Source organism: Pristis pectinata, chromosome 3 (assembly GCF_009764475.1).
Source record: "Pristis pectinata isolate sPriPec2 chromosome 3, sPriPec2.1.pri, whole genome shotgun sequence".
NCBI classification, from domain to species: Eukaryota; Metazoa; Chordata; class Chondrichthyes; order Rhinopristiformes; family Pristidae; genus Pristis; species Pristis pectinata.
Window position 1 is genome coordinate 3,734,605 of NC_067407.1, and position 26,768 is coordinate 3,761,372.

Here is a 26,768-nt window from a genome sequence, read left to right on the forward strand (position 1 = left end):
ACTGCCTTGCTGGATTTCCCCGTCCACCTTCATGTTAAAATCCCCCATAATTATCTTAACATTGTCACTCTGGCATGCTTCTTCTATATCTAACTGCAACTTATAGTCCACTTCCTGACTGCTATTAGGGGACCTATATATAACTGCTACTATTGTCCTTTTACCCTTGCCATTTCTTAGCTCCACGCATTAGGATTCCACTTCTTCTGACCCAATGTCCTTCCTTTCTATTGATTTTATATCATTACTAACCATCAGGGCCACACCTCCCCCTCTGCCTACCCGCCTATCCTTCCTATACACTGTGTACCCCTGGACATTCAGTTCCCAATCACATCCATCATAAAGCCATGACTCGGTGATTGCCACAATGTCGTATTTATTAACCTGTAGTTGTGACATTAGGTCATCTACTTTATTCCTAATGCTACGTGCATTTAAATATAGTACATTTAGTCCAGTATCTGCTATTGATTTTGTTGTACTTCTATTGTTCAGCAAATTATCCTGACTTTTCACCTGCCTGTCCTTAACATCCTCACTGCACACTATCTTGGACTTGTTTCTATAAACCTCCTCCCTTACCCTAACAGCTTGTATCCTAACATCCTGGTTTCCATCCCCCTGCCAGATTAGTTTAAACCCTCCCCAACAGCTGAATTACACATTTCCGCCAGGATATTGGACCCCTTGGAGTTTAGGTGTAACCCATCCTTAGTGAATAGGTCATAGTGAGATCCCTCGGCAGCTCAGAGCTCTGCAACCTCTAACCACTTAAATACACTTTCTATTCTTCCTGTGAACAAATTCACATTTCACACATTACACTCCATTTGCCAGATTTTCTCTGACTTACTTAACCTCTCTACATTCCTACGTAGCCTCTCCATTTTGCCTTTGCAACTTACTTTCCCAACTTTGTGTCCGCAGCAAAATTAGTAACCATGGATATAAATTGTCATTGAAGTAAGTTGTAAAAAGGTGAAGTCTCAGCACCTATCTCTGTGGTATACCTCTCATTACCTCTTGTCAAACGGAAGATAATGGGATTAGCGTAGATCAGCACCTTGGTTGGCATGGATGGTGGTGGGATCCGTTAGTCTCACAAGACCATGGACCTGCGCATGGAGAGTCTTTCTTCAGGCAGTAGTGGTAGAGCAGCGTCTGTTGTGACTGTAGAGGCCTACACGGGAGTGACAGTCTTGGCTGCAGCGACTGCACTTGAAGGTGCTGTCCTCCTGTGTTGCTCTGGTGCTGATTTTCTGGCGAGTGCGCTTTTCTCCTGGCATGGATGAGTTATAGACTGATACAGCACGGAAACAGGCCCTTCAGCACAACACATCCATGCCAACCAAGGTTCCCATCTGAGCTAGTCCCATTTGCCTGTGTTTGGCCCATATCACTCTAAACCTTTTCTATCCATGTACCTGTCCAAGTGTCTTTTAAATATTGTTATTGTATCTGCCTCAACCACTTCCCCTGGATTGGGCTGACGGCCCATTCCCGTACTGTCATTGAGTTCCTCCAGCAGATTTTTTTGTTGTTCCAGTTTCCAGCATTTGAAGTCTCTTGTGTCTTCTCTGAATCTAGGATCGCATAATGCAGGCACAGTAGTGTAGCGGTTAGCGTAATGCTATTACAGCACCAGAGACCCAGGTTCAATTCCCACCACTGTCTGTAAGGAGTTTGTACGTTCTCCCTGTGTCTACGTAGGTTTCCTCCGGGTGCTCCGGTTTCCACCCACATTCTAGAGATGTACGGGTTAGGAAGTTGTGGGCATGCTATGTTGGCACCGGAAGTGTGGTGACACTTGCGGGCTGCCCCCAGAACACTCTACGCAAAAAAGATGTAGTTCACATGTATTTCGATGTACATGTGACTAATAACGAAATCTTATCTTATCTTATCTCTCTTATGGAGACCAACATGTTACCTTTTATGCCAGCTTTTATTCTCTGCAATAACCTTTGATGCAACACTTTTCAATGCCTTCTGGAAATTGTCCATCCACCAGTGCACTGTTATCCACAGCACATTACTTCTTCAAAGAACAAGAAATTGATCAAACATGTTCTCTTTCGCAAAACCACGTTGACTTTGCCTGATTACCTTGACTTTTTCTAAGTGCCCTTCTATATCATATTTAACAATAGTTTCCAACATTTACCCTGTGACAAACGTTAAACTAACTGACCTGTAGTTTTCTACTTTCTGTCTACCTCTCTATGTGAATATAAGATTTATATATGCCATCTTCCAATTCAATGGACCCATCTCCAAATCTAGGGTTCTTGTCGAATTAAAACCAATGCGTTATTTCTTTCACAAGCTATTTCTTTTAAGACTCTAGGATGAAGTACGTCACTTTCCTGATGACTGTAATTTTCACAAGTTCTTCCCTCCCCTCCAACTTCTGATTTATGGCTATTCCTGGGATGTCACTTGAATCCTCTATAGTAAAGATTGATGCAAAGTACCTGTTTAATTCATCTGCCACCTCCTTATATTCCATTATTAATTCTCTGGACTCACTTTCCATAAGACAAACACTCACTGTGATAACTCATTTTTTAAAACGTCTCTAATATTCTTACTACCTGTTTCTATATTTCTGGTAAGCTCATACTCTAAATTTTCCTTCTTTATTAATCTTCTAATTATTTGTTGCTGTTCTTTTCACATTCTGTCTGATCTTCTGATTTGTTATACATCTTTGTACAATTATATGTTTCCTTTAGTGTAACAGTTAGCGTAACGCTACTACAGCGCCAATGACCCGGGTTCAATTCCTGCCGCTGTCTGTAAGGAGTTTGTACGTTCTCCCCGTGTCTGCGTGGGTTTCCTCCGGGTGCTCCGGTTTCCTCCCACATTCCAAAGACGTACGGGTTAGGAAGTTGTGGGCGTGCTATGTTGGCGCCAGAAGCGTGGCGACACTTGTGGGCTGCCCCCAGAACACTCTGCGCAAAAGATGCATTTCACTGGGTGTTTCGATGTGCATGTGACTAATAAAGAAATCTTATAGTATGACACCATCCTTAATTAACTATAGATGGTAGATCATAGAAAGAATCCTATCCAGATGCTTCACAGCTTGGTATACCACCGCTCTGCCCAAGACTGCAGGAAATTGCAGAGAGTTGTGGACACAGCCCAGTCCATCACACAAAGCAGCCTCCCCTCCATGGACTCTGCCTACACTTCCCACTGCCTCAGGAAAGGAGCCAACATAATCAAGGACCCCTCCCACCCCGGACATTCTCCCTTCTCCCATCAGGCAGAAGATACAAAAGCTTGAGAACATGTACCACCAGGCTCAAGGACAGCTTCTATCCCGCTGTTATAACCCCTCATATGATAAAGATAAGATATCTTTATTAGCCACATGTACATCGAAACACACAGTGAAATGATCTTTTGCGTTGAGTGTTCTAGGGGCAGCCTGCAAGTGTCGCCACGCATCTGGTGCCCTCAACTTCCTAACCCGTACGTCTTTGGAATGTGGGAGGAAACCAGAGCACCCGGAGGAAACCCATGCAGACATGGGGAGAACGTACAAACTCCTTACAGACAGCGGCCGGAATTGGACCCGGGTCGCTGGCGCTGTAATAGCATTACGCTAACCGCTACACAGATGAACTCTTGATCTCCCAGTCTACCTCATCATGGCCCTTGCACCTTATTTTTCTACCTGCACTGCACTTTCTCTGTATTATGCATTCTGTTTTTTTTTCCTTTTTGTACTACCTGAATGTACTTATGTACGGAATGATCTGTCTGGATGGCATGCAGACAAAAGTTTTTCACTGTATCTCAGTACATGTGACAATAATATATCAATTACCAATTGGATCTTCCCCTTGGAATTTTTTTTATCGTTGGAATGTTTCCATTCTCCATAACCTGACAGATCCCATTAAATGTCTTACACTGCATCCTGACTGACCGATCCCTTAACCAAATTTGTCAGTTCACTTTAGCCAGCTCTGCTCACAAGTGCCCTTATTTAAAGTTTACACTACTAGTCTTGGACCCATTCTCCTCTCACTTAAACAAAATGTGAATTTCAATCGTATTATGATCACTGCTACCTGGCGGTGTCTTCCCAAAGGGATCATTAATTAATTCTATCTCACTGTACCAGCCAGGTCTAGTATATCTTGCTTCATGTGCTGTTCAAGGGAACTATCCTGAAAACATTCTGTGATCTGCTCATCTAGGCAACCTCTGGCCATCTGATTTCTCCAGTCGACGTGAAGATTAAAATCCCCCCTGATGTTGGACCAGCTCCCACTGTCTTATCCTTGATACTTCATCCCTGATTATAGTTAGAGGGCCACAACTGAATTCTTACCTTCAGTATTTCCCATCTCCACCTAAGACCATTGTCTACACCTTGGTTTTCTGAACTTAGTTTATCACTCGCTCTTGTGCTAACATCTTAACAGAGCCACTTCTCCACCTTTCTCCCAGCTTCCTGTCCTTCCGAAATATCATGTACCCTCCAATCTACGTGACCCCACAGCTACACCTCTACGATGGATATCAGATTATACCAACTTCTTTATAGTTATACTCTTAGTCTCTTAGTTCACCAGTTTGTTTTGAATGCTTTGTTCATTCAGATACAAAGCTTTATTTTTGCAGCCCCTCTTAGATCCATACTCTCAATCCCTTTCTATTGTAGTCTGTTTACCGTTTCCCACTTTAATAATTTTCTGCTTTTGACCCTTTGTTCTCTGACTTAATTTATCAAGGGATCTCTACTTCCTAGCTACGTGGTCTGTTAAAACAACAAACAATCTGCTGGAGGGACTCAGTGGTGTCACCGGCGAATTTGTAGATGGAGTTGGGGCTGTGGTGAGTCACACAGTGACGTGTGTGTAGGGACAAGAGCAAGCCGACAAGTTTCATGCAGACTGAAGTGCAACTTAACCCCCTCCCCATCTCTGTGACCCTCTCCGGCCCCTACACCTCTCCCCATCTCTGTGACCCCCTCCCTCCCCTACACCCCTCCCTGTCTCTGTGACCCCCTCTGGCCCCTACACCCCTCCCCGTCTCTGTGACCCTCTCCCTCACCTACACTCCTCCCCATCCCTGTGACCCGCTCCGGCCCCTACACCCCTCCCCGTCAGCATCTGTGGGGGGAGTTGTCGAGATCTCAACCCATAGTCTCGACAGTCAGGACTGAGAGCAGAGAGGGGATATGGCCACAGGGGGGAGAGGTGAGACAGGGCTCAGGAGTGATTGGTGGACCGAGGAGGGGTGAAGGATGATAGGCAGATCGAGCCAGGCAGGGGAGGGGGAGGGGTGGAATTGGGAGATATTATTGACGGAGGCACACACAAAAAAGTAGTGGAATTTTGAGTCGGGGAGTGGAGGGGAGGGTGAAAGCGAAGACGGCTGCTGGAGGGAGATGAGCAGGAACACAAAGGGCTCCCAGTGCTGGACTCTGATAAGGAAGGAAGGTGAGAACGGGAACCATTAGGGGACAGGTGTATGGCAGATGGAACCAAGACCAGATTGGGGGAGGGTGGGGTGGGGGGGGGAGAGCCAGCGGGTGAAGTATATGGGTAGTGGGTCGATGGAACCAGGAGGCGGAGGGGGACGAAAATAGGTGACGGAGGCTGGAGGACTTCGGAACCCTGTCTCGCCACTCCCCTTCCCCTCTTTATACTGGCCATCTCCCCTCTCCCCTCAGTCCTGAGGCAGGGTTTCAGCCCAAAACCTCAATAATTCCTTCCCCCCCCCCCACCCCCACAGATGCTGCTTAACCCCCTCCTCCCCCCCCCCCCCCAAGTTTCTCCAGCAGACAGTTTGTTGCTGCAGATCCCAGCACCTGTCACCTCTGGTGTCTGCTGGAACAATGGTCCAGTGGTACAGCTCCCACTTTCACCAGTACTGGCAGCACTGCCCCATGAACCAGAACCCATTCTACCACACCAGACTTTAAGTTGTGCGTCAATATCCCTGAATCATATCTGCCCTGTGTTAATTTGCACATGGCTCAGATAATAATCCTGAAGTTATTATAATGTGAAAGTGATGAAAACTGATGGTCAAGCATTATGAACAGGGTAATTTGTTTTCCGATTACCTTGGGCAAGGATGGATATGGGTGCCAGTCAATAGCAGGGGAGTGAGGATAGGGTAATTGGAGGCAAGAGGAGGTGTGATAACCCCTCAATAAGTCAATACAGCAGAGAAACAGGGTCTTCAGCCACTGAGTCCACACTGGCCATCAGACAGCCTTCTATGTTAAGCCCACATTAATCCTGTTTATTTATTCTCCCCACATTTTGTATTCCTCCCTCTGACCCCCCTGCCCCCCCCCCCCCAGAAATGAGGAGAAATTCCTTTAGCCAGGGGGTTGTGGATTTATGGAATTTGTTGCCACGTACAGCTGTGGCGGCCCGATCATTGGGGGTGTTTAAGGAGGAGATCGATAGGTATCTAACTAGTCAGGGTATCAAGGGATATGGGGAAAAGGCGGGGAATTGGGGCTAGATGGGAGAATAGTTTAGCTCATGGTGAAGTGGCGGAGCAGACTCAATGGGCCGAATGGCCTACTTCTGCTCCTTTGTCTTGTGCTCTTGTGATTCTACTGCTTACCGCACACCAGGGGCAATTAACAGCGACCAATTAAGCTGCCAACCCGTCTTTGGGATGGGGCAGGAAACTGGAGCCCCCAGGGGAAACCCACACAGTCACAGGGAGAATGTGCAAGCTCCACACAGACAGCGCTGGAGTACTGTCACCACTGTCACCCAGTCATACCCAGTTCCAGAATGGCAACTGTAAGGGGGATCTGCTATGACACCGCTCAGCTCCAGCAGTCAGGGCTGAAGGTGATTGTGAAACTCAAAGTCCATCAAGATACAAGCTCCTGACAACAGTGATATATTGAACTTCTGAACAACCGACTTTACCTGACTTGCAGGAGGACCTGGACAAGTCAGGATGGGCAGGAAATAGTAACTAATGATGGCCACAGAACAAATAAAGGAAACATTATCTGTCCTAAGAGAGATTACCAACATCACATTGTCGACCCAAAGGACAGCTGTGGTTTCACAGCACATGCAGGAGAAAATTAGTTACCCTGAACAAAGTATGTTTCTGCTTGGTTGCTCCCTTGTCCCACTAGGTTCCTGATTTTATTTTATACCCTTGATGTCTTGATCGACATTTCTACCGACAGCCAATTCACCTGCAGATCACTCATCTGGTTTATGCCCAGCATCCAGGCTAGTCATGGATGTGGAACAATGTGCTTGCTGTAAACATTGGGCTGGTTATTCAAGGAGACTGCTGTTGGACTGGAGATTTCCCATGCTAGCTATCGTACTATTTATTGCAAGTGGTGCTTGACATCGCCTACTGGGAGGACCTAATGAGGTTCCTAGATAAAATCAACAGGAAATTCCTGACCCAGTGGTATTCAGCGAGATTACTTGATAGTCCTAGTACACGACCTAACTCATGGTGTTCAGTGCAGAACAGCCTTGGGCTCGATACTTGCATTGAACATAAAGAACACAGACAAGTAAAGCACAGGAACAGGCCCTTCAGCCCACAATGTCTGCACTGAACATGATGACAAATTAAACTAAATCTCTTCGGCCTGCACGTGATCCACATCCCTCCATTCCCGGAATATTCATGTGTCTAAGAGCCTCTTAAATGCCATTATTGTAGTGGCAATGAGGATTGGTAACAACATCTCCTCCTCACTGACCATCAACGCACATATACCTCAAGGCTGCATGCTTAGCCCCCTACTCTACTCCCTATACATACATGACTGTGTGGCTAAGCACAGCTCCAATGCCATATACAAATTCGCCGATGGCACCACTGTTGTTGGACGAATCACAGGTGGGGATGAGTCAGGTTAAAGGAGTGAGATGGGACACCTGGCTGAGTGCTGCTGCAACAACAACCCCTCGCTCAACATCAGCAAAACTAAAGAGCTGGTTGTTGACTTCAGGAAGGGGAAGGAGGGCAAACATGCGTCAGTCTACATTGGGGGAATCGGTGGTGGAGAGAGTCAGCAGCTTTAAATTCCTGAGCGTTAACATATCGGACGACCTATCCTGGGCCCAGCACATAGATGCAATCATAAGGAAAGTGCACCAGCATTTTTACTTTCTGAGGAGGTTAAGGAGGTTCAGCTTGTCACCGAACACTTTAACAACCTTCTGCATATGTACTGTTGAAAGTATCCTGACTGGTTGCATCACGGTCTGGGACTGCAATTCGAATGCTCAGAAATGTAAAAAGCTGCAGAGAGTCGCAGACTCAGCCCAATACATCACGGGCACATCCCTTCCCACCATCGATAGCATCTACAGGAGGTGCTGCCTCAAGAAGGCAAAATCCATCATCAAAGATCCCCACCATCCAGGCCATGCCATCTTCTCGCAGCTACCATCGGGCAGGAGGTACAGAAGCCTGAAGTCCCACACCGCCAGGTTCAGGGACAGCTACTTCCCTTCAACCATTCAGTTCTTGAACCAACCGGCATAACCCTAATCACTGGAGTTTTGCAACACTATGACCACTTTGATTATTTTGCACTGAAATGAACTTTGTTTTTTTTTTGTTCTAATTGTGTTCTATCTTGTAAGAATTGTGTAAAACATTTTTAAATTGTGTTTTTCTTGTGAATGCTGCTTATCTGATGCTCTGTGCCTGTGACGCTGCTGCAAGTAAGTTTTTCATTGCACCTGTGCACACATGGACTTGTGCAGATGACAATAAACTCGACTTTGACTTTAACCTACCACTCTCTGTAAAAAAAACCTGCCCCACACATCTCCTTTAAACTTTCCCTCTCTCACCTTAAATGAATGTCCTTTAGTATTTGACATTTCTACCCTGGGGAAAAGAATCTGGCTGCCTACCCTATCTATGCCTCTCATAATTTTATAAACTTCTGTCAGTCTCCCCTCAGCCTCTGACACTCCAGAGAAAACAACACAAGTTTGTCCAACCTCCCCTTATTGATAATATCCTTTAATCCAGATGAATTTCTTCTGCATCCTCTCCAACGCCTCCACATCCTTCCTGTAATGGGGCGACCAGAACTGCGCACAATACTCCAACTGCTGCCTAACCAAAGTTTTACACGGCTGCAACATGACTTCTTGACTTTTGTACTCAATGCATCCATAAAAGGAAAAGGTGATTTTACATTTCTGGAGTTCACACTTTAGGAACCACCACACTCAGATATGTGGTTGAAGATTCGTAAACTCCAGGGTTATAAACCTAATGATTAGAGCTTAAGATGGGTAGTCATAGTTATGCAGCATGAAAACAGGCCCTTCGGCCCTACTGGTCCATGCCGACTAAGATGCCCATCCAAGCTAGTCCCATTTTCCAGCATTTAACCTTCTGAACCTCTTCAGTCGTCTTTTAAGAGTTGTTATTGTACCTGCCTCAACCACTTCCTCTGGCAGCTCGTTCCGCATACATATCATGCTTTGTATAAAAAAGTTGTCCCTCAAGTTCCTATTAAATGTTTCCCTCAAACCTATGCCCTCTAGTTCTTGATTCCCCAACTCTGGGACAAAGACAAGTGCATTCACCCAATCTATGGCCCTCATGATTTTATACACCTCTCAGTCTCCTACGCTCTAAGGAATAAAATCCTAGCCAGCCCAACCTCTCCCTATAATTCAGTCCCTCAAGTCCTGGCAACATCCTTGTAAATCTTGTTGTGGTACTGTAACTATATCTGCAGCCAGACCACGGCTATCTGTAGCTACATTGACAGGCTATACAATAAGGACTGTCAGTAGCCCACATACCCAGAAATCGACCAAAATTTAATATCCCAACAATCCATGGAATCTGTAAAAGTATAACCTGTGAGAAGAAAGATATGAGGAACAAGTAGTGGGGATTACAACATATATGCTAAAGTTAACCATCTCTTTTCCTCCTTGGCCACTATTCACAACTATAAATTTCACAAAGGTCTGGATTCACACCCAAAGCCTTTGGAAATGCCAGCTGGTTGAACAAATGTTGAATAAAAACATTAGAACAACACTTCAATGTACAAACAGATGGTTACTCCATTCAAAACCCCATGAATTCGCAAGAACTGGTTTATTTCTATGATGGCATTTTACCAGTAACAATAGAACAATTAACTCAGGCTACTACAAGTAACAAACTATATGAAACAAGTGCCCGTCAGATGATGGCTACTACAAGAAACAAACTATATGAAACAAGTGCCCGTCAGGTGATGGCAAGTCTTGGAATTTATATTTTCCCCCCTGAAATGTCACTCCATTGTAACTGTATTTCCACACTTGGAGTATAACTCCATGATATCCATTAAAGATATGTTTCTCCATTTGTAATTTTAATCAAATTATGACTACATTGCACATTGAATATTTATCTAAGGGCTAACACAGGCAGACAGAGATGGGGAGAGGGTTTGGGGGTGATTTGGGGCTCTACTAATGTCAACTTTGGGGCACTAATGTCAAGAGGCAGTACACTCAAGGGCAAGACCCTTAACAGTGTTGAAGAGCAGAGAGACCTTGGGGTGCAAGTCCATGACTCATTGAAAGTGGCTACACAGGTCAACAAGGTGGTTAAGAAGGTTTATGGAATGCTTGCATTTATTAATCGGGGTATTGAGTACAGGAGTCAAGAAGTTGTGATGCATCTCTATAGAACTCTGGTTAGGCCCCATTTAGAGTATTGCATGGAATTCTGGACACCTCACTACAGGAAGGATGTTGAGGCTTTAGAGAGGGTGCAGAGGAGGTTTACCAGGATGCTGCCTGGATTAGAGGGCATGTGCTATCAGGAGAGGCTGGACAAACTTGGGCTCTTTTCTCTGGAGTGACGGAGGCTGAGGGGTGATCTGTTGGAAGTGTATAAAATTATGAGGGGCATAGATAGCGTAGACAAGCAATATCTTTTTCCCATTATTGAGTGATCCAATACCAGAGGGCATGCATTTAAGGTGAGAGGGGGTAGGTTCAGAACAGACGTGAGGGGTACATTTTTTACTTGAGAGAGTGATGGATGCCTGGAATGAGTTGCCTGATAGGGTGGTGGAGGCAAATTCATTGGGGGGGAGGCTTGGATGGGGACATGAATGCGAGGAAAATAGAGGGATGTGGGCATTCTGTAGGTAGGAGGGATTAGCTATGTCGGCACAACATTGTGGGCCAAAGGGCCTGTCCTGTGCTGTGCTGTTCTATGTTCTATGTACTCTTGTTTGCTCAGGGTCAGGAGAGTGGACAAGGTGTTAGATGAGAGGGGAAGTTGCATTTACAACCGATAATGCCGGCATGGTATTCCCTTGAAAGTAAGCCCTCTGAGCCATGAGATCAGTGCCCTCTGGGAAGGGTGACCTCGTCAGTGGCCATACATCGTACCTCATGATAGGTGGATTGGTCTTGAGATGGTGGTGAGTACCAGAGACTCAGCTCATGATACAGAACAGAGAGAGGGAAACAGTGAGAAAGGACATTGCAGTGTCAACTGTTACACCAAACTGATGATAATCTCCCACCTCCAGTAAGGGTACGGCGCCACAGAATTAAGAAGACACAAATGCTGGAGGAATGTAAATTGCCTAGCTTTCCATAAAACACCCCTCAGAGGAAACCTACCCAAGGCACATCAAGGATTTGGAATGGCAGACCAAGCAACCACATACAGTCCTGATGCCCAACATCGACAATTCCTCCCCCACCCCACAGATGCTGCTCGACCCCCCCCCCCCGAGTTTCTCCAACAGAATGAGGAATTCTGATCTCCCACCCTGGATTTGACTTCCGGACAAGGGCAGTTAAGGGGACGGGGAGGCATCATCAAGTCCCAGAATCATGCAGCACGGAAACAGGCCCTTCGGCCCAACTCGTCCATGCTGACCAAGATGCCCATCTGAGCTGGTCCCACTTGCCCGCATTTGGCCCATATCCCTCTCAAACTTTCCCATCCATGTACCTGTCCAGGTAACTTTTAAATGCTGTTATTTCACCCGCCTTAACCACTTCCCCTGGCAGCCCCTTCCACCCCTGTGTGAAGAAGTTGCCCCTCAGGTCCCTTTAAATCTTTCCCCTCTCACTTAATCCTGTGTCCTCCCCCAGTTTTAGACTCCCCTAACCCTGGGAAAAACACTGTGACCATTCGCCAGTCCTACAGTAACTCCTTATTAAGTATACTTAAGGCAGTCAGATAGATTTTTGCAAAGTAGGGGAATTAAGGGTTATGGGGAGAAGGCAGGTAGGTGGATCTGAGTCCACGGCCAGATCAACCATGATCTTATTGAATGGCAGAGCAGGCTCGATGGGCCGGATGGCCTCCTCCTGCTCCTATTTCTTATGTTCTTACCCACCAGCAGAGACACAAGGTGTTGTCCATGTCCACGATTCCGTAGAAAAGTTAAGGTTATGTCTCCAGCACAGAGGAAACATTCCCCAGCCCCAAGCACATCAAGAGTTTGGACTGAGAGAACAAAGCAACCACATACCCACAGCGACCCTTGGCCCGGGGGGGGGGGGGGGGTAGGGTCTGGGGGGTGGGGGGGAGCAGAGACAAGTTGGACAAGAGCAACAATCTGCCGGAGGAACTCCAGCAGTATCTGGGGGGCAGAGTGGAGGTGGGGGGGAATTGTCCACATGGGGTCGAGATTCCTTTCCCCTCCACAGATGCTGCCCGACCCGCTGAGTCCCTCCAGCAGATTGTGTGTTGCTCCGGATTCCGGCATCTGCGGCCTCTGTGGTGTCTCTTGGACCAGGTGAGCTTCCATCTCTGATGATAAACACTTGAAACGTGTGTTACCCCCTCCCCAGCACCAAGCTAGGCAAGGCTGTGGGGCTTTTCCCTTGTCTCAACGCTTCTGCTCTGACCAGGGGTATTTCTAGGGTTGGACCTTGCGCTGATTGCCCGCCGCCTTCCCCGCTTCAACCAGAACGGTGATCACCAAGTTATCCCAACAGCCTCGGCTCTGAAGCTCAGGCTAAGGGTCTCATTATCAGAATAAGCTGGTGAAATCTAAACCACCGACGAGAAACGCGATACAATTCTTGCCCAAAGAGAAAACAGACAGCAGGTTGTAAGCTATAGTTGGGGCATTGCAGCTTGAAGACATACCCTGGCAGGACAGTTTGCTTACTTGTAACTCCTGGGACACGTCGCCACTGCAGAGGAGAACTCGCCGGCCAAGGCAACTGAGAGGCGAAGTTTAGCGAGGAGTTTCTCACCTTGGTGCGGGGCGAGGTTGCAGGCGTTGCTGGCGATCTCCGGAGAATGCGGGCGCGGTGCCGGAGTGACGGAGGCTGTTCTCCGACTGAGGAAATATGCGCTGAGACATAATGATAGGTTCGCCCACACCAACTTTTCACGTAGCATCACCGGCCGGGAGGTACAGGCAGAGCACAGAACATTAGTTAGACCTAGCCTGTACATCTGCCGCAATTCGGGAATACCCCTGGTGTAGCTGGGTCACAGGGCAAATTCTGATCGGGAACAGAGAACTAAACCAACATTTTGGTTCTGATTTCACAAAGGACACCAATTACCTCGCAGAAATGTTAGAACACAGGGCAGGAACAGGCCCTTCGGCCCACGAGGTCTGTGCTGACCCTGATGCCAATTTAAACTAATCCCATGTGCCTGCACGTGGTCCCTACCCTTCCATTCCCTGCATATTCCCTGCAAATGCCTCAAACGTTGCTATTGTGTCTGATTTCACCTCCTCTGGAGCAGCCCGTTCCGAGCACCCACCCCTCCCATCCCTCATAAATCTCCCTTAAACTTTCCCCCTCTCACCTTAAAGTTATATCCTCTATTATTTGATATTTCTACTCTGGCGAAAAGCCTCTATCTGTGCCTCTCATTATTTTACAAGCTTCTATCAGGTCTCCCCTCAGCCTCCAACACTCCGGAGAAAACAACCCAAGTGTGTCCACAAAAAGTGCTGGAGGAACTCAGCAGGTCAGGCAGCATCCACCGAGGGAAATGAACAGTTGCCGTTTCTGGTCCTGATGAAGGGTCACGGCCCAAAATGTCGACTGTTTATTTCCCTCCATGGATGCTGCCTGACCTGCTGAGTTCCTCTGGCACTTTTTGAGGGCACACTTGGATTGTTTTCTCGGGATTGCTCCAGATTCCAGCATCTGCAGAATTTCTTGTAAGATAAGACAAGATATCTTTATTAGTCACATGTACATTGAAACACACAGTGAAATGCATCTTTTGCGTAGAGTGTTCTGGGGGCAGCCCGCAAGGGTCGCCACGCTTCCAGCGCCAACATAGCATGCCCACAACTTCCTAACCCGTACGTCTTTGGAATGTGGGAGGAAACCGGAGCACCCGGAGGAAACCCACGCAGACACGGGGAGAACGTACAAACTCTTTACAGACAGTGGCCGGATTTGAACCCGGGTCGCTGTCTCTGTAAAGCGTTATGCTAACTGCTACACTACCGTGCCTGCCGTGTCTCTAAGTCTGTCCAACCTCTCCTTATAGCACATGCCCTCTAATCCAGGCAACATCCTGGTGAACCCCTTCTGTACCCTCTCCAAAGCCTTCACATCCTTCCTGTAATGGGGCGACCAGAACCACACACAATGCTCCAAGTGCGGCCTGACCAAAGTTTTATACAGCTGCAACATGACTTGTCAATTATGCACAGCACCCTGACCAATGAAGGCAAGCACACCATACGCCTTCTTTACCACCCCATCTGCTTGTGTTGCCACTTTCAGGGAGCTATGGACTTGCACCCCAAGATCCCTCTGTACATCAGTGCTCTTGCCATTTACTGTATACAGGAACCAAGAGTCTAGAGAGAGTATTGAACCTGCAAATCAGTTTAAAAAAATGCCAGGGAAATTAATGAGGCTAAAGGCTGACGACCTCACAGAGACTGATTATCTACATCCCGGAGTACCAATTGGTAAATTGGTTCATTATTGTCACATGTACCAAGGTACAGTGAAAAACTTTGTTTTGCATCTATACAGACCATTTCAAAACATAAGTATATTGAGGTAGTACAAGGGAAGACAATAACAGAATGCAGAATAAAGTGTTACAGTTACAGAGAAAGTGCAGTGCAGGCAGACAATAAGGTGCAAGGTGCAAGACAATAAGAGTCCATCTTATTGTACTGAGGACTGTTCAATAGTCTTATAACAGCGGGATAGAAGCTGTCCTTGAGCCTGGTGGTACATACTTTTAGGCTTTTGTATCTTCTGCCTGATGGGGGGGGGGGGGGGGAGAAGAGAGAATGTCCAGGGTGGGTGGGGTCTTTGATTATTTTGGCTGCTTTATCGAGGCAGCAAGAAGTGTAGACAGAGTCCATGGAGGGGAGGCTGGTTTCCGTGATGTGCTGAGCTGTGTCCACAACTCTCTGCAGTTTCTTGTGGTCCCTGGCAGAGCAGCTGCTGTACCAAACCGTGATGCATCTGGATAGGATGCTTTCTATGGTACGTCTATAAAAATTGGTGAGGGTCAACAGGGACATTCTGAATTTCTTTAGTCTCCTAAGGAAGTAGATGCACTGGTGAGCTTTCTTGGCTGTGGCATCTACATGGTTGGACCAGGACAGGTTATTGGTGATGTTCACCCCTAGAAACTTGAAGTCATACCTCCAAAGGAAGCTCCCCTGCAAATAGTGGATGCAATGTGTGCATCTTCGAAGCTTCTTTACACTCTAGAGCAGTTCCAACAAGGTTGTAAATGTTACCATGGTACACAGGGACCTCGTTATCTGCTGATTTACCATCCACCAACACATGAGGTTGGCTGAGAGCATTGGTAAACATTGTGTATTCCTCCAGGGTCCTCCTCTGTGGTGGCGGTTGAGTCCTGTTTGCTGTGGGATGGATTGCATCCAACGCCTTATGCTGGCAAGCAATAGCCAGAACTGGGCTCAAGCTCAGGGTCAGGAACAAGTGGGAGTCAGGAATATTGGTAGGTCAGGTCTGGAGTGCTTGTGTTGACAAGCTGAAACTCACAGGTTACATACAACATAGAACAGTACAGCACAGGAGCAGGCCCTTCGGCCCACCTTGGCTGTACTGAGCACAATGCCAAATTAAACTAAACCTCTTCTTGAATTTCCTGAATATTCATGCATCTATATAAAAGCCTCTTAAACACCGCTATCATATCTGCTTCGACCACTACCCCAGGCAGCCTGTTCCAGGCACCCACCACTCTCTGTGTAAAAAACTTGCCTCACACATCTCCCTTAAACTTCTCCCCTCTCACCTTAAAGTTATGTCCTCTAGTATTTGACATTTCCACCCTGGGAAAAAGACTCTTACTGTCTACCTATCTATACCTCTCATAATTTTATAAATTTCTACCAGGGTCTCCCCTCAGCCTCCAACGCTCCGGAGAAAACAACACAAGTTTGATCAACTTCTACTCTCTAACCTCATACCCTCTAATCCAGGCAGCATCCTGGTGAACCTCTTCTGCACTGTCTCCAAAGCCTCCACATCCTTCCTGTAATGGGGCAACCAGAACTGCACACAATGCTCCAAGTGCAGCCTAAGCAAAGTTGTATACAGCTGCAACATGACTTCCTGACTCGTACTCGATGCCCTGACAGAAGAAGGCAAACATGCCATACACCTTCTTTACCACCCTATCTTATTGCCTGGCCACTTTCACTATGGACTTGTACCCCAAGATCCTTCTGCACGTCAAAGTTTTCCATCTATGGAGAGTTGACACTGACTGTCTTTGCAGCATTAGTGCTATCCTGATGCAGGGTTTCGACTCAAAACGTTGACAGTTCCTTTCCCTCCATGGATGCTGCTCGACCCTCTGAGTTCTTCCAGCAGATTGTTTAGTGCTCTCCACATTTTTTGTTACCTATGAGAAGTCCATCCCCCTATTCCCTGGGAATTATGAGGATTTAGTGTGTTTATAAAAAAAAAGCAAGGTAGCACAACATTCTGTAGTTGGGAAATGCTGGAATCTTCCATAAAAGATGCAGTGATAGAATTCTAGGAAAATATTAACAGGGATTGGACACAGTCAGTGTGGGTTTCTAATTGTGTAAAAATTGTCTATAATTTATGTTTAATTTATGCTTTTCCTGTGAATGCTGCTTATCTGATGCTATGTGCCTGTGATGCTGCTGCAAGTAGTTTTTTCATTGTACCTGTGCCCACATGGACTTGTGTACGTGACAATAAACTCAGCTTGACTTTATGAAAGGGAAAGCATGCTTACCAAATCTTCTGGAGCTTTTTTTTTGAGGATATAACTATGAGAATAGATAAGGGAGAACCAATGGACGTGATGTGTTTGGACCTTAAGGAGGCTTTCGATGAGATACAACATAATGGACCGGGAATAATAAATAAACAGAGAGTGAGAATTGGTTGACAGGCAGAAAACTGATTGTGGGAAAGCAAGGGGTCTTTTTTGGAGTAATAACTAGTGGAATGGCACAGAGGTCAGTGTGAAGCTCCAGATATTTGGATGGGGGATCTCTAAGTTTGTGGACAACACAAAAGTGTGTTGGGGTGGGGGTGGAGACATAAGCTGAGAGGAGGGTGAGGAGAGGCTCCATTGTGAATTACGCAAACTGAGTGGATGAGCAAATGCACAGCCGGGGCTGCTTAATGTTGATAAATGTGAGTGATCCACTTCAGTTTTAAATACAGAAAGGCACCTTATTATCTGAATGGTGAGAGGAGGTGCAACGAGACCTGGGTCTCCTCGTACACCAACCGCTGAAAGCCAGTGTCCGGGTGCAGCAAGCAAAGAGGAGGGCAAAAGGTAGCTTGGTCTTCACTGCAAGATGTCTTGCTGCAGCTCTACAGGGCCTTGGTGAGAACACTTCTGCACGCCTGTGTGAAGCTTTGATCTTCTTATCTGAAGAAGGTTGTTCTTACCATAGAAAGAGTGCAGCAAGGGTTTATAGAGTGATTGTTGAAATGGCAGGACTGGTATGTAAGATGAGATAAGATAAGATATCTTTATTAGTCACGTGCACATCAAAACACACATTGAAATGCATCTTTTTGCATAGAGTGTTCTGGGGGCAGCCCGCAAGTGTTACCACACTTCTGGCGCCAACATAGCATGACTACAACTTCCTAACCCATACGTCTTTGGAATGTGGGAGGAAACCGGAGCACCCGGAGGAAACCCATGCAGACACGGGGAGAACGTACAAACTCCTTACAGACAGTGGACGGAATTGCTGGCAGATCACTGGCGCTGTAATAGCGTTACACTAACCACTACGCTAACATGATTGAGGCAATTACGCCTATATTCACTGGAGAATAGGTCAATCAGGATCAGACAGACGAGTTGTCGAGAGAATGTTCCCAATGACTAGAAAGTGCACAGCCTCAGGGTACAGGGTCTGCCATTTAGAACCCAGATCAGGAGAAATGTCTCCACCCAGATGGTCTACCAATAGAAGTCAGTGGAGGCCAAGACATTAAATATATTCTATAAGGGGGTGGATATATTTCTTGGGGAATATGGGGAGAAGGTGGGAGCAGGCACTGAGGGAGGTGATCAGCCATGATCCTGTTGAATGGTCCAGCAGGGAATTAAGTGGGGAATGGGACTAAGGAGATTGTGCTGAAAACCAGCACGGGCTTGATGGGAAGAATGGCCTTCTTCTACTTCATAAGGAAAGAGAAGCGGGCACTACAAGATATCCCCTCACATTAGGGCAGGTGAGGACAGCTAAAGTTATAGAGTTATAGAGCAGGGAAACAGGCCCTTCAGCCCAACTCATCCATGCTATCTGAGCTAGTCCCAATTGTCTGCATTTGGCCCACATCTCTCTAAACCTTTCCTCTGTCTTTTAAATATGGCAACTGTACCCACCTCTACAGCTTCCTCTGGCAGCTCGTTCCATACACCCACTACCCTCTGTGGGAAAAGGTTCCCCTCAGGTCTCTTTTAAATCGTGGTCGGCATGGACAAGTTGGGCATGCCGACTTTTTTGCCCATCTACTCTGATCCCATTAGGACCATATCCCTCTCTGCCTTGCTTATTTAAATGTCTGACTAAATGCCCCTTAAACAAAGAAATTGTATCTGATTCCCCCACCTCCTCTGGCAGTGAGTTTCAGATGTCAACCCCTCTCTGTGTAAAAAACCCTTCAGATCCCCTTCCCCTCACCTTAAACTTAAGCCCTCTTGTTTTTCAGACCCCTACCACAGGAAAAAGATTTTGACTATCTACCCTATTTATGCCATGAATAATCTTACATCATTTGATCAGGTCACCCTCCGCCTCCTTCGCTCCAGGGAAAACCAGCCCAGCCTGTCCAATCTCTCCCCATAGCTAAAGTCCTCCAATCCAGGCAGCATCCTGGTGAATCTCCTCTACACTCTCTCCAGTGTAACCACCTGTAGTATGGTGACTAGAACTGCACACAGTACTCTAAGTGGTTTTTTAACCAGTGGTTTGTTCAGTTGCAAATTCACATCCCAACTCTAATATTCTATGCCTTACCTATGAAGGCAGGCATGCCATCGGCCTTCTTCCCCACCCTACTGACCTGTGTTGCCACTTTCAGGGAACTATGGACTTGGACCCCAAGATCTCCCTGTTCAACAATGGTCCTTAGCACCCTTCCATTTACTGTATATGGCCTACCCCAATTCAAAATACATCACCTCGCACTTCTGAGGGTTAAACTCTGGGACTGAATAGCACCAAAAAAGATAAGATATCTTTATTAGTCACACGTACATCGAAACACACAGTGAAATGCATCTTTTGCGTAGAGTGTTCTGGGGGCAACCCACAAGTGTCGCCACGCTTCCGGCGCCAACATAGCATGCCCACAACTTCCTAACCCGTACGTCTTTGGAATGTGGGAGGAAACCGGAGCACCCGGAGGAAACCCATGCAGACACGGGGAGAACGTACAAACTCCTTACAGACAGCAGCCGGAATTGAACCCGGGTCGCTGGCGCTGTAATAGCGTTACGTTAACTGCTGCACTACTGTGCCTGCCAAATGAAAATTGTATTGAAAAGTGAGTCTGTGAAGTTCCTGATGGGACCCAGCACACCTAGGACTGTGGGTAATACTGTTCCATGCTGGAGAGTGTCACTAGCCTGACCTTGGACCCTGGCGAGAACCCTCCTGCTCTCGTAGAGTCCTAGAGTACAAGACGTCAAATATGCACCGACCGTCAAGCACCCATTTACACCAATCCTACAGTAATCCTGTTTTATTCTCCCCACAGTCCCATCAACTGCCCCCAGATTCCTCCACTCACCTACCCACTAGGGGCAATTTACATCAGTCAATTAATATCCAACATGCGTGTCTTTGGGCTATGGGAGGAAACTGGAACACCCAGGGGAGACCCACACGGTCACAGGGAGAACGTGCAAACTCCACACAGACAGCGCCGGAGGTCGGGATCGAACCCGGGTCTCTGGAGCTGGGAGGCAGCGGCACTACCCGCTATACCAGTCTTCTTCAGAACGGTTCAGATCAGTTGTGATCTCCTTTACCTTGATTTTATTTAGGAGTGGCATAAACAGGGTAGAGATTCAAAATCTTTTTCCTACCGTAGTGGTCTCAGAAACAAGGTTTAATTTTACTCTTTCTGGGATCTTGCTTGGTGAAAATCTGGAGACAAAGACCCTGCAGATACTGGAATCTGGAGAAAAAAACAAGCTGTTGGAAGAACTCAACAGGCAGCGTCTGTGGAGGGAAATGGACAGTCGACGTTTCGGGTTGGGACCCTTCATCTGGACTGAAAGATAGAGGGGAGATGGCCGGTATAAAGAGGCGAGGGGGAGGGGTGATGCAGGAGCTGGCAAGTGATAGGTAGATCCAGGTGAGGAGAGGTTGATTGGCAGAGTCAGGCAGGGGAGGGAGGGGTGGAGTTTGTGGCAGGGGCTGGGAGTTGATAAAGGACTGCAACTCGGAAGTGATACACTTTGGAAGACCAAATTTGAAGGCAGAATACAAGGTTAACGGCAGGACTCTTAGCAGTGTGGAGGAACAGAGGGATCTTGGGGTCCACGTCCATAGATCCCTCAAGGTTGACACGCAGGTCGATAGGGTTGTTAAGTAGGCGTGTGGTGTGTTGGCCTTCATTAGTCCGGGTATTGAGTTCAAGAGCCACCAGGTAATGTTGCAGCTCTATAGAACTCTGGTCAGACCACACTTGGAGGATTGTGTTCCGGTCGCCTCATTACAGGAAGGATGTGGAAGCTTTAGAGAGGGTGCAGAGAAGATTTACCAGGACGCTGCCTGGATTGGAGAGCATGTCTTATGAGGATAGGTTGAGTGAGCTCGGGCTTTTCTCTTCGGAGAGAAGGAGGATGAGAGGTGACTTGATAGAGGTGTACAAGATGATAAGAGGCATAGATCGAGTGGACAGTCAGAGACTTTTTCCCAGGGCGACAATGGCTAACACAAGGGGACGTAATTTTAAGGTGATTGGAGGAAGGTATAAGGGGGATGTCAGGGGTAAGTTTTTTACACAGCGAGTGGTGGGTGCGTGGAACGCACTGCCTGCAGAGCTTGTGGGGGCAGATACATTAGGGACATGTAAGAGACTCTTAGACACATGAATGACAGAGAGATGGGGGGCTCTGTGGGAGGGAAGGGTTAGATAGATCTTAGAGCAGGATAAAATGTCAGCACAACATTGTGGGCCGAAGGGCCTGTACTGTGCTGTAGTGTTCCATGTTCTATGATGGCATCTGATAGGAGAGAAAGGTAGAGAGTGGAACCACATGACAGATGTGGGGAGGGCAGATGGGGACAGATGTGGGGGGAGGGCAGATGGGGACAGATGTGGGGAGGGCAGATGGGGACAGATGTGGGGGGAGGGCAGATGTGGACAGATGTGGGGAGGGCAGATGGGGACAGATGTGGGGGGAGGGCAGATGGGGACAGATGTGGGGAGGGCAGATGGGGACAGTGGGGGGAGTGGGTAGGGGACTAGTGGGTTGAGTGTGTGGGTGACGGGCAAGGGAGGGGGCGGATGTAATCAGGTGAGGAAACTGGGTAACAGGGTTCTGGGCAGAGGGTTTTTTTCACTCAGACTGGATGGGTGTGAACATTTCCAAAGCATTACACAAAATGCGAATGGCTTCCTCTCATTGGCTGGTATCGCTGGCTCAACACTCCAGAGCTCAGTTCTGTACCAATACTGCTCTCTTCTGGATGCTCACCACATTATTCCTTCGCCGGATGGAATGAAGTAGAGAAAATGAGGCCATTCGCTCCATCATATCAGTCCCAGCTCTCTTGAGAGACATTTCCAATGATTGCCCCTCCCTGCTCTATTCCAGAGCTCTTCCAGAGATTTCTCTTCACTTTCATCATTCCCGTAGCTGAAACACAAGAAAGTAGGTGCAGGAGGAGGCCACTCAGCCCTTCATGCCTGCCCCACCATCCAATATGGTCATGGTGAAATATGGTGGTCTCCGCTCCTCTTCTGTGCCATTTCTCCACACTCCCCTACTGCCCAATCCATCAAAGATTTATCCACCTCCACTTTACATAAAAAATAGAATAAATCGAACACAGAACAGTACAGCACAGGAACAGGCCCTTCGGCCCACAATGTCTGTGCCGAACACGATGCCAAATTAAACTAAACCTCTTCTGCCTGCACATGGTCCATATCCCTCCGTACCCTGCACATTCATGTGCCTGTCTAACAGCCTCTTAAATGCCACCACCATACCTGTGCCGACCATAACGCCATTCCAAACTACTGGCTCTCCACTCAGCTTTGGAGCACCTAGACAACAGCAATACATACGTCAGGTTGCTGTTTATCGATTACAGCTCGGTGTTCAACACCATCGTTCCCTCAGTACTAATCGCCAAGCTTCAAAACCTGGGCCTCTGTACCTCCCTCTGCAACTGGATCCTCGGCTTCCTTATCGGGAGACCACAGTCAGTGTGGATCAGTAGTAGCATCTCCTCCTCGCTGACAATCAGCACAGGTGCACCTCAAAGACGTGTGCTTAGCCCACTGTTCTACTCTGTCTACACTCATGACTGTGTGGCTCGGCACAGCTCAAACACCATCTATAACTTTGCCAGTGACTCCACTGTTGTTGGCAGAATCTGAGATGGCGATGAGGAGGCATACAGGAGTGAGGTAGATCGGCTGCTTGAGTGGTGTCACAACAACAACCTCGCACTCAGTGTCAGCAAGACCAACAAATTGACTGTGGCCCAGATCGTCTGTGCCGACCAAGGTGCCTTCCTCAGTGAGACCCACTTGCCTGCATTTGGCCCATATCCTTTTAAACCCTCCCTGTCCAAATGTCTTTGAAACGTTATAACTGTACCTGCCTCTACCACTTCCTCTGGCAGCTCGTTCCACACACCCACCACCCTCTCCGTGAAAAACTTGCCCTTCAGGTCCCCTTTAACACTTTCCCCTCTCACAAACCTATGCCCTCTAGTTTTAGACTCCCCTACCCTGGGGAAAACACTGTGATGATAGAGTCATAGAGTAATACAGCACGGAAACAGGCCCTTCGGCCCAACTGGTCCATGTTAACCACAGAATCCTCCCTGCTGGTCCCAGCTGCCCGCGTTCAGCCCATAACCCTCCAAGCCCCTCCCCTCCATGTACCCATCCAAATGCCTCTTCAATGTTGCAATTGTACCTGCCTCAACCACTTCCTCTGGCAGCTCGTTCCATACACTCACTACCCTTTGCCTCTCTACATTCCTTATGGTTTATAAACTAATAATTTCCCAAGGCTCACCAGCCTATAGTTCCCTGGCTTATCCCTACTGCCCGTTCTGAATAAGGAAACAATATTTGCTCTTCTATGATCTTCTGGTAACAAAGATATTGAGGTATCGAAACCCCAGCAATGTCCTCTCTTGCTTCCCTTAGCATCCAGAGATGGGTCCCATCAGGCCCCGGGGATTTATCTACCCTAATGTGTGCGAATATCTTTAACACCTCCTCCTTCCTGAACCAAGAACGTTCCAGAATGTCAGCGTACCTCTTCCTTAACTCTCCATCCTCCCCATCATTCCCCCTGGTGAATACCGATGAGGTATTCATTTAGGACCCCATTCATATCACCTGGCTCCACACACAGATTTCCCAAATAGTCCCTCAGGAGACCTATTCGTTCCCTGCATAGCCTCTTGCTTCTAATATGCTAACAAATGGTTTTCGGATTTCCCTTAATCCTGTTTGCCAAGGCCATTTTATGTCCCCATTTTGCCTTCCTAATTTCTTTTTTAAGTTAAATCCCCTTTTCCAGTCCTGATGAAAAGTCTCAGCCTGAAACATCAACTGTCCATTTCCATCCATAGATGCTGCCTGACCTGCTGAGTTCCTCCAGCATTTTGTGTGTGTGTTGCTCCAGATTTCCAGCATCTGCAGTCTCTCTTGTGACTTCTTTCTTCTAAAACCCCCCTTTTCCACGTCTCTGGGATGTGGGAGGAAACCGGAGCACCCGGAGGAAACCCACACAGTCACAGGGAGAACATGCAAACTCCACACAGACAGCATCAGAGGTCAGGATCAAACCCGGGTCTCTGGAGCTGTGAGGCGGCAACTCGACTAGCTGTGCCTTCCTCTGTACTGAAAGAAGGTTTAGGTGCCCTGCAGGTGATGTAGCGTAGGTTAGCTGGAGGATCCCTGGCAGATTGCCATGAGTAAAGTTGAATAATTTGACTCACACTCAGTGGGGTTCAGAGAGGGACTGAAAATCAAAAACCCTGCAGATGCTGGGAACCTGAAATAAAACCAGACAGTGCTGGAAACACTCAGCAGGTCAGGCAGCATCTGTGGGAAGAGAAACAGAGTTCACGTTTCCTTCCATTAGAAGGATAGAGGTTTATAAAATCATGAGGGTCATAACTAAGGTGGATGATCACAGTCTGTTTCTCGGTGTAGAATCTAAAATTTGAGGGTGTAGGTTTAGGGTGACAGGGGAAAGATTTAAAGGGGACCCAAGGGGCAACTTTGTCACACAGGAGGTGGTGGGTACATGGAAAGACCTGCCAGAGGAAGTGACAGAGACGGGTACAATTACGATGTTTAAAAGATATTTGGACAGGTACATGGATAGGAAAGGTTCAGAGGGATAAGGGACAAATGTGGGCAAATGGGACTGGCTCAGTGGGACTTGGTCAGTACAGATAGCTTGGGTCAAAGGGCCAGTTTCCGTGCTGCATAGCTCTATGACTCTAACTTTGGAGAGTGCCCTGTGTAGTCCCAAAACCTGCTCATTCACTACAGCCTCTCACGTAATGACAACAGACACCGGGTCAAAGTCCCAGAGACCAACCAGAATGGACACAATGGGCTGAAAGGCCTCCTTCTATGCTGCAAATCCCATGATCCACTGCCCTTGAGGGCTCAGTGATGAGGAAGAGGGAGTGAAACAGAATGGGGACTGGGGAGGGGAAGCGGAAGGATTCTCCTGGACCACACCACAATGCATTCATGATCTGCCTGCACTTTCTCCATACAGGAATGTAACCAGCAGGAGGACAAGGACGTCCTGCCTCTCCGTAGAACCATAGAACCATAGAACACTACAGCACAGAAAACAGGCCATTCGGCCCCTCTAGTCTGTGCTGAAACTTTATTCCGCTAGTCCCATTGACTTGCACCCAGTCCATAACCCTCCAGACCTCTCCCATCCACGTATCTATCTAATTTATTCTTAACTTAAGGGTGAGCCCGCATTAACCATGTCAGATGGCAGCCTGCTCCACACTCCCACCACTCTCTGAGTGAAGTTCCCCCTAATGTTCCCCCTAAACCTCTCCCCTTTCACCCTAAAGCTATGTCCTCTCATACTTATCTCTCCTAATCTAGGTGGAAAGAGCCTCCTCACATTAACTCTGTCTATACCCCTCATAATTTTGTAAACCTCTATCAAATCTCCCCTCATTCTTCTGCACTCCAAGGAGTAAAGTCCTAACCTGCTCCTCCTGGTCTGCCATTTAATAAGATCATGGCTGACCTTTCACCTCAGCACAACATTCCTTCATTAACCCCATCTCCCTCAGTGAAATTTGAGAAGAAATTTCTTTAGCCAGAGGGTCGTGGATTTATGGAATTTGTTGCCATGTACAGTTGTGGAGGCCTGATCACTGGGGCTGTTTAAGAAAGAGATTGATAAGTATCTAATTAGTCAAGGTATCAAGGGATATGGGGAAAAGGCCAGGAATTGGGGCTAGATGGGAGAATAGTTTAATTCATGGTGAAGTGGCAGAGCAGACTCGATGGGCCGAATGGCCTACTTCTGCTCCTTTGTCTTGGTATCTTGTGATTCCCTCGATTCCCTTAATGTCTAAAAATCCCCACTTTGAGCAGGGACTGAGTCTCTGGGTCTCAGCAAGACAAAGGAATTGATTGTGGACTCCAGGAAGGGGAAGTCGGGAGAACACGCACCAGTCCTCATTGAGGAGTCAGCGGTGGAAAGGGTGAGCAGCTTCAAGTTTCTGGGCATCAACATTTTGGAGGACCTGTCCTGGGCCCAACACATTGATGCAATCATGAAGAAGGCACGCCAGCAGCTCAACTTCATTAGAGGTTTGAGGAGATTCAGTATGCCACCGAAGACTCTTGCAAATTTCTACAGATGTACGGTGGAGAGCATTCTGACTGGTTGTATCACTGCCTGGTATGGAGGCTCCAATGCACAGGATCGCAAGAGGCTGCAGAGGGTTGTAGACTCAGCCAGCTCCATTATGGGCACAACCCTCCCTGCCATTGACGACATCTTCAAGAGGCGGTGCCTCAAGAAGGCGGCAT

At 47.4% G+C, this 26,768-nt stretch overlaps 2 protein-coding genes across 4 annotated transcripts in view; both read right to left on the reverse strand.

Moving 5' to 3' along the window:
• LOC127568820 (lysophosphatidic acid receptor 3-like) overlaps window positions 1-13,377 on the reverse strand; it is a 48,265-nt gene extending 34,888 nt beyond the window's left edge. Inside the window, exon 1 of one of the 3 annotated variants that reach the window (XM_052013015.1) lies at window positions 13,245-13,377. The gene's annotated coding sequence lies outside the window, so the exon portion shown is untranslated. Of the gene's footprint in view, window positions 1-13,134 lie in introns of all 3 variants that reach the window. The other 2 variants (XM_052013014.1, XM_052013016.1) reach the window with 2 other exon arrangements.
• Window positions 13,153-26,768, reverse strand: part of LOC127568907 (atrial natriuretic peptide receptor 2-like) — a 138,594-nt gene continuing 124,978 nt past the window's right edge. The window contains exon 25 of the mRNA XM_052013163.1: window positions 13,153-13,330. Coding sequence (XP_051869123.1) covers window positions 13,153-13,330 — 178 coding nt within the window. The remainder of the gene's footprint in view (window positions 13,331-26,768) is intronic.